The sequence below is a fragment of the Berghia stephanieae genome, chromosome 3 (assembly GCF_034508935.2).
Source record: "Berghia stephanieae isolate SIO BIC M18660-M18661 chromosome 3, UCSD_Bste_1.3, whole genome shotgun sequence".
In the NCBI taxonomy this organism is placed as follows: domain Eukaryota; kingdom Metazoa; phylum Mollusca; class Gastropoda; order Nudibranchia; family Aeolidiidae; genus Berghia; species Berghia stephanieae.
The window spans coordinates 103,778,808-103,785,734 of record NC_088362.1 but is presented as its reverse complement, the minus strand read 5'-3'; the positions used below and the strand labels follow the sequence as shown (position 1 = coordinate 103,785,734).

The 6,927-nt window shown below is 35.8% G+C and overlaps 1 protein-coding gene across 1 annotated transcript in view; it reads right to left on the bottom strand.

The window, feature by feature from the left end:
* LOC144969048 (uncharacterized) overlaps positions 1–5,480 on the bottom strand; it is a 22,261-nt gene extending 16,781 nt beyond the window's left edge. The window contains exons 1-2 of the mRNA XM_078908028.1: positions 5,388–5,480; positions 1,947–2,081 (exon numbers count right to left, since the gene is read on the bottom strand). Coding sequence (XP_078764154.1) covers positions 1,947–2,081 — 135 coding nt within the window. The 5' untranslated portion in view covers positions 5,388–5,480. The remainder of the gene's footprint in view (positions 1–1,946; positions 2,082–5,387) is intronic.
* Positions 5,481–6,927: the final 1,447 nt, after the last annotated feature.

Sequence of the window (6,927 nt, the reverse complement as noted above, 5' to 3'; positions counted from 1 at the left end):
AAAGACAACAAAAAAAGGTTAAAATTAGGCCGATAATTTGCTCTTGATCGGTTTATATCTGAAGTTGATTTCTCACTGATTTCTCTGTATTTATATTTTATGGGTTTTTTTTTTTTGTGTGTGTGTGGGAGTTGGCTTTTTTGCGGGTGGGAGGGGGAGTATTTGTTGGGAATTTTATTTTTTCTTCGTTAGATTTATGTTATTGCCCATATTAGAATTACACAGTAAATTATATGATTTTAATACTGTGAATGAGTTACAATTTGTTGGGTTATTTTGTGAACGGAATTGCACAGATTAAAATTGCTAAGTTTTCTTTTCATCCAACGAACAACGTTTTACCATCATCCCACAAGAGTTCTGCAATGAAAGCGTGTCCATGGTCTAGAAGAATATGGCGAAACTTCTTAAAAGCGGCCAATCCTACAATTTTCAAGGACTTCAACAATCTATCGTTTTTCATCGATTGGGTCTCTCCAGCCTGAGGATGAAATAATGGTAGCATGTGGTAATCAATTTGGGAAGCAAAGAGGGGACAATCGTCATTAATGATATTATAATATATTCTCTCCTAAATGATTGTCAAATAGGACAAAGAAGGGAGTCAGTCGTTCGTTTTAATTATAAATATCGCCCTTCCTTATAAAGGAAAAGATATGGCGTTTTCTCTCATAAAAAAAAAAAGATTTTCTCTTTTTTTTTTTTTTTTTAAAGGCTAAAGACAAATTATTCCCCCACCCCTAACTTTTGTGTCAGATTATTTGAACTGTGAAATTTTGAGGGAAATCGATTATTTTCATGAATCAAGCATTCCGAATTGGAACAAAACATAATCTAGTGATTTTGTTCACTTGAACTTTTACACGGACTAGGTCCCAGGATTAATCTGTTCTCGCGTGAGAACCCGTTCTAGTCATAGTGACAAGGGAAGGTGGATTTTTTTTAATTGAACCGTTCACGTCATAACTAATGCACAATTCGATCTAAAATTTTCTGTGATAAATGTATACATGGATATGAATAGCTTACCATTGTTGTGAATTGATTATAAATCGGGATCTAAGAATAATTCGTTTTAAAAAGTATAAAGAGCAATATTCACAGGACATTGATGCTCAAAAGTTTCTCCAAGTTGTTCCTAACTGAAAGCAAAACCTGTGTAGAACTGAAATGCGCTGTAATCCTGTTTTTATTAAGAAGTTTTGTCTTTTGTTTGCAGAAACTCTGTTACCAATATTTTTACAGAGAAGCGATAGCGGACAGTTGTATGTGTTTACCTGAATATAGTGAGAAATGTATCTAAAGGCCCTTTTCCGGGAATTGTGCCCTAGGGTCACAAGCCGAGTGTTATTTCAGTAGACCACAAAGCTGCACAAAGCAAATGATATTCTCAGTTTCCCCTTATTATGCGTTGTGATTAAAAAACATTTCAATACTCTATGTCATTTGACCAACTTGGACAATCTGAGGTTAACAATGATTTAAAATTATAATATTATACTTAACTGCCTATTCTGCAAAACCTTGACATAACACATTTTATCATTTTGGCCAGAAAAATGTACTTCAAATACTGAAGCAGTAAAATACCCCTTTAATAATTTTTTTTTGAAAGTCTTAGACCTGAGATTTCATAGAATTTTTGAGGTTGAGAATTTTTTGGCAACTTGAGGATCATTTTTATCGATTGATTTTTGAAGTAAAGTTTTCTGGAATACGATGATGATTATAGTAATGGTGATGATGATTATGATAATGATGATGATGATGATGATGATGATGATGATGATGATGATGATGATGATGATGATGAAGAGGAGGAGGAGGAGGAGGAGGAGGAGGAGGAGGAGGATGTAGAAGAAAAGAAAGAGGAGAGGGTGGGAGGCTGGAGGAAGAAGATTGCTTCCATTAGACGGTTCATATCTGAGGATGGAGATTGATCATACCCTAATGTCATCGGCCATGCTCATGGGCAACACCTTCTCACTGACAAGCTTATTAATAAGGTAGTCTGTTGGATTGATGTAAGACTTCAACAAGAACCAGTGCTTATTCAATATCTCTCGGTATTGTTCTGACATCTGACAACAACGGAAATAGAATTAGGCATCTCATAATTGTAAAGTGAAAAAAGACATATTATATACCTTTATATACCTTTATAGTGTTTCCAAAATGTCTGAATATACAAGAGCATATCAAAAATTAATACTTCCAAGGCCATATCTTCTACGCTTTTTAAAGCATTGTAATTTCGCATACATATTCGTACTTTCAAACCAAATAGTTCCGTTTGTGGGAAATTTCAAGTCTAGATAAAGTCCTATATATGTGCACATGCTATATCGCATTATTAATAATAGGTAGGAACCTCCGTTACAGTGCAAACCTAGCGTCTGTTATGGACTTTCTTTGAAACAGAGACAGCGGAGAAGAATGTTCTCAGATGCAAATTCGCTCAAAGTAATATGTTGAGACTTGTGTATACTTTAGCACAGTGAGGCCCATCCCAGTAAAATGCGCGTGATCAACCCTGCTTATAGAGACTAGTGAGGGCATCCAAATCACAGCACTAATTTACAAAGATGATAATATGATTCATGTCAATCGCCGGAATAAGCGGATGGACATCAGCGTTGAGGTAAGCGTATACAAAGAGCGTGTTCAGCCAAAGCCTTGGTTCAGCACATAATCACCAACATTTTGAGGTTAATAAAAGTCTCTGCACGACGAATGCCAATTATGTTGAAACGGGAACTGAAGCGCAAAAGAGAGCAGATATTACCCCGTTAACAAATTTTGACACTATGAGCAAGAAGGCGAAGTGTTCCTCCGTCAAATCATCGTCACAGAGAATGATCTTGGGTTCACCAGTATGGCCCTAAATCGAAACTACAATCAATAGAATGTAATTATAAGACCATCGGGAGGCCTTCCAAAAGCTCCTCCGTCTAGCATATTATCTTTCAATTATAATATTTTCACCGTGGATCTTTTGTCAGGCGTTTATTTATTCATTTGTCAAAATATAGTAGCATTTTTAAAACTCTAGAAAAAACCTTGATAGATTAGTTAAAGTTAAAAATTTCCTCATATGACAATTTTTTGGTTCTCCGCCGCCATTTTGTTTTTTGAAGTATTGAAAGGCAGTGCAAAGCAGACCTATGTTTTTTACTTCTATCAGGGTAAGGTCGAGGTTGGAGTGTGTTTTCTATTAGGGTTAGTTATTAAGTCTCAATAAAGGTGCGAGGGTTAGTTAAAGCAACGAGTATATGAGTGTCAACTTCGTCGAGATACTCTTCATGACGTCACTTCCCTCGTAATGACGCATGGTAACTTAGTAACTGGCTCTAAACTATCGGAACAATGGCGGACGCCCTAATGAAATATTTCTCCGACGAGCATAAAAGTATATCCAGAGGAGAAAAACATTATAAATATGATCATGTTTTGACTTTTATACATTCTGATCTCATGACATATGAAAAGTTCTAGCCATCATGAAGAATATAAAGTACCAATTTTCTTTGTTTAGAACTACGCTGCTCGCCGTTGCTGGGCGACTTGACATCAGACTATTGAATCCAATAACCTCAAGTTTCTTTGCGAATTAATTCCCTTCCCAATGAGTTGGCATGGGAAAAAAAATCGAAATCGCGAATCGTTTTTGCTAACAACTGCTGAAGCAATGGAAGGAACACTAAAAAGAAAGAAAAAAAAACGGTGGCCATTTTTGTTCGGCAATTTATTGTAAAAATTGTCGAAACAAGCTTGAATGCAATAATTGATTTCATGACAGGTTTCATATTATAATTGATACTGATTATATTTGTAATTATGATAGAATCAGTTCTGTCTTGCGGCTATGTGGTCTAGTGGTATGACACTCGCTTTCGGACCGGAAGGTCCTGGGTTCATGCCTCGCTCGTCACATAGTTGAGCCCTTGGAAAAGGCTGTTTACTCACTTTCTCTCACCGTACTCGGTTGTAAAATGAGTACCTGGCCGTTAACAGCGTTGTCTCTGTCCGAAAAATTGTAATATCGCCTAACAGGCGTCATGTCCCGTCCTACATGTTAAGTGTTGCTGTTGGCCAGGGACCCCTTGTAAAGCGCTCTGAGCACGTTTAGTGGATATTGCGCTATATAAATGCTCTTGTTTGTTTGTCTTCAGTTGTGAGATATCCATGTGGGATCATACAAACGTCATGCTTTGAAAATAAAATAGAACATTTGACTTGATAACCAGGTATGGAGTTTGAATTTATGTTGCCCAGTTGTGTTTGACTTGTGTTTACATGCTTCATCTGGCTTTATAATATTATTGCTGATAATCATTTCAGTTGATTTAAATAAAGGAATAGGCACCTGTCCTGTTATATCAGAAACTACATGATGATTATGATGATGATGATGATGATGATGATGATGATGATGATGATGATGATGATGATGATGATGATATGATAATAATAATAATAATGATAATAATAATAATAATAATAATAAATAATAATAATAATAATAATAATAATAATAATAATAATAATAATAATAAATAATAATAATAATAATAATAATAATAATAATAATAATAATAATAATAATAATTAATTATATTATATGATATGATGATGATGATGATGATGATGATGATGATGATGATGATGATGATGATGATGATGATGATGATGATGGGCGATATTACTATTTTTTTCGGACAGAGACAACGCTGAGAGAATGTGAGTAAAAATAATTTACCCAAACACTCAACTGTGCACCGATGAGGCTCGAACCCAGACCTTCCGATCCGAAGGCGATTGTCATATCACAAGACCACACAGCCTCACGAAGAAGAAGAAGAAGAAGAAGAAGAAGAAGAAGAAGAAGAAGAAGAAGAAGAAGAAGAAGAAGAAGAAGAAGAAGAAGAAGAAGAAGAAGAAGAAGAAGAAGAAAAGAAGAAGAAGAAGAAAAGAAGAATAAGAAGAAGAAGAAGAAGAAGAAGAAGAAGAAGAAGAAGAAGAAGAAGAAGAAGAAGAAGAAGAAGAGGAAGAAGAAGAAGAAGAAGAAGAAGAAGAAGAGGAGGAGGAGGAGGAGGAGGAGGAGGAGAAGGAGGAGGAGGAGGAATGTTTCTCATTTGTGCTTTCACTAGTGTTTGTGTGATTCATTTGGATTTGCCTTTGATGGACACAAGATCAGGGTGAGTAGAGTCTAGAACTACGAGTCGCATTTTTTTGGTCAGAGTCAGAAGAGTGTCCCTAATCTGGGACTTGCAAACCTAATTGGTACATCTAGACCTTACTCAATGAGTGAGATTGAAAGCATGCTAATTGTTTTCATTTGTGGGTGATTCGATGAGATAAAATTAATGCTTGGAGTTCAAACTTACCTTTAGTAATAATAGATGAAACAAAATAAATATTTTCTGTGATTTTCGAAAACAAAATGGCAGCCGTGCAGAAAACGTCAAAGCAAAAATAGACAACTTTGATCCAACAATGTAAAATTACGGCACGAAACTGCACTAAACATGAAAAAAATTCACACGTTTATTAAAATTTAATAAATGTGTGAATATTAAAAATCTAGACCTCTAAATGCCGTTTGTCGCTCGAGTTACCTGACAAATGATGTGGACTTATTGGGTTTCCGTATATTATATCCATGGTCAGCGATATCTGAACAGCCTTGCAATGGACAAGTTTTGTCCAGACAATTTCACTTTAAATATTGATCAATTACAATGACCCGACGTATACATATATCCAGGTCTGACATCCGAACACAATTATGGGCCTATCTTAGCATTGTAATGGACAATATTTTGCGTCATTTTTTTAAATGTTCCATTACAACGAGTCCATTATGAATTGGGTTATCAGACCTGTAAATTAGTATACGACGACGCAATGACTCTTTCTTTGAAGTTCCAACATTCTAAATTTTCTGGCAAATTGAAAGTCCTTTAACAGGGCAATATTTGAAGTCTTCTGTTCAAAATGAAAATTAACTGTTTTGACTGAATATGGCAGAATTAAATTAAATTCCCTTTATTCATCCCCAAGGGGAAATTTGTCTTTGGAGTTTATTCCAAGGGAAGACTGGAATAACCCAGGCGTCAGCCGCAGAGCAGCGCCGCAAAGTGATCTAAAGGCCACACAACGCAGCGGCGGGTGATTGAACTCGATACCTTTCGGGTAGGAAGCAAAGACCGTACCGCTGAGCCACGCTACCCCATCAGTTGTCTACCGCCGCTATAAATTATGTGGACCGGTAATACTCGCCTCACACATTTGTTATAACAGAGGTTAAGTCCGCGTCTCATATAGAGCAGTAAAATTAGGTGCCCCAAACGTAAACAAAGGTCTAGAAGCACATGGCAAACCACATGTTCCTGTCTTGACAGCTCAAGTTCCAATGTAAATTATAGAAAAAAATAACCTTTAAAATTTGGCTGTTAGGTGGCAAAAGAAACACATATTCATAAATACTCGATCATGCATCAAATAATGTCTAGATATGGATATTTTATGGAACAAAAGGTAAAATTTATCAAAAGTTACAGTCTATCTATTTTTAGACTAGAGCAAATTATTGCGCTGGTGTGAACAAAACGAGAATTATTCGGAGCCTGATTTTCAGAATAATTTAGTCTTATATTATCATTTCCGCAACTGTTAGATTTTATGTAAACATATTTTCAATACTGAAAATGTATTGCATACAACTCAAACTACAAAATTGGGAGACCTATATTGTGCGTAAATTATTCCGGTCCCTAACGGAAATCACTAGCAACTTGTTATTGTTTACGTTTGGGGCACCAACTTTACTGTTCTATAAATTATGTGGACAGATAATACTCGCCTCACACATTTGTTATAACAGAGGTTAAGTCCGCGTCTCAGATAGATAGAGAAATTACGTCT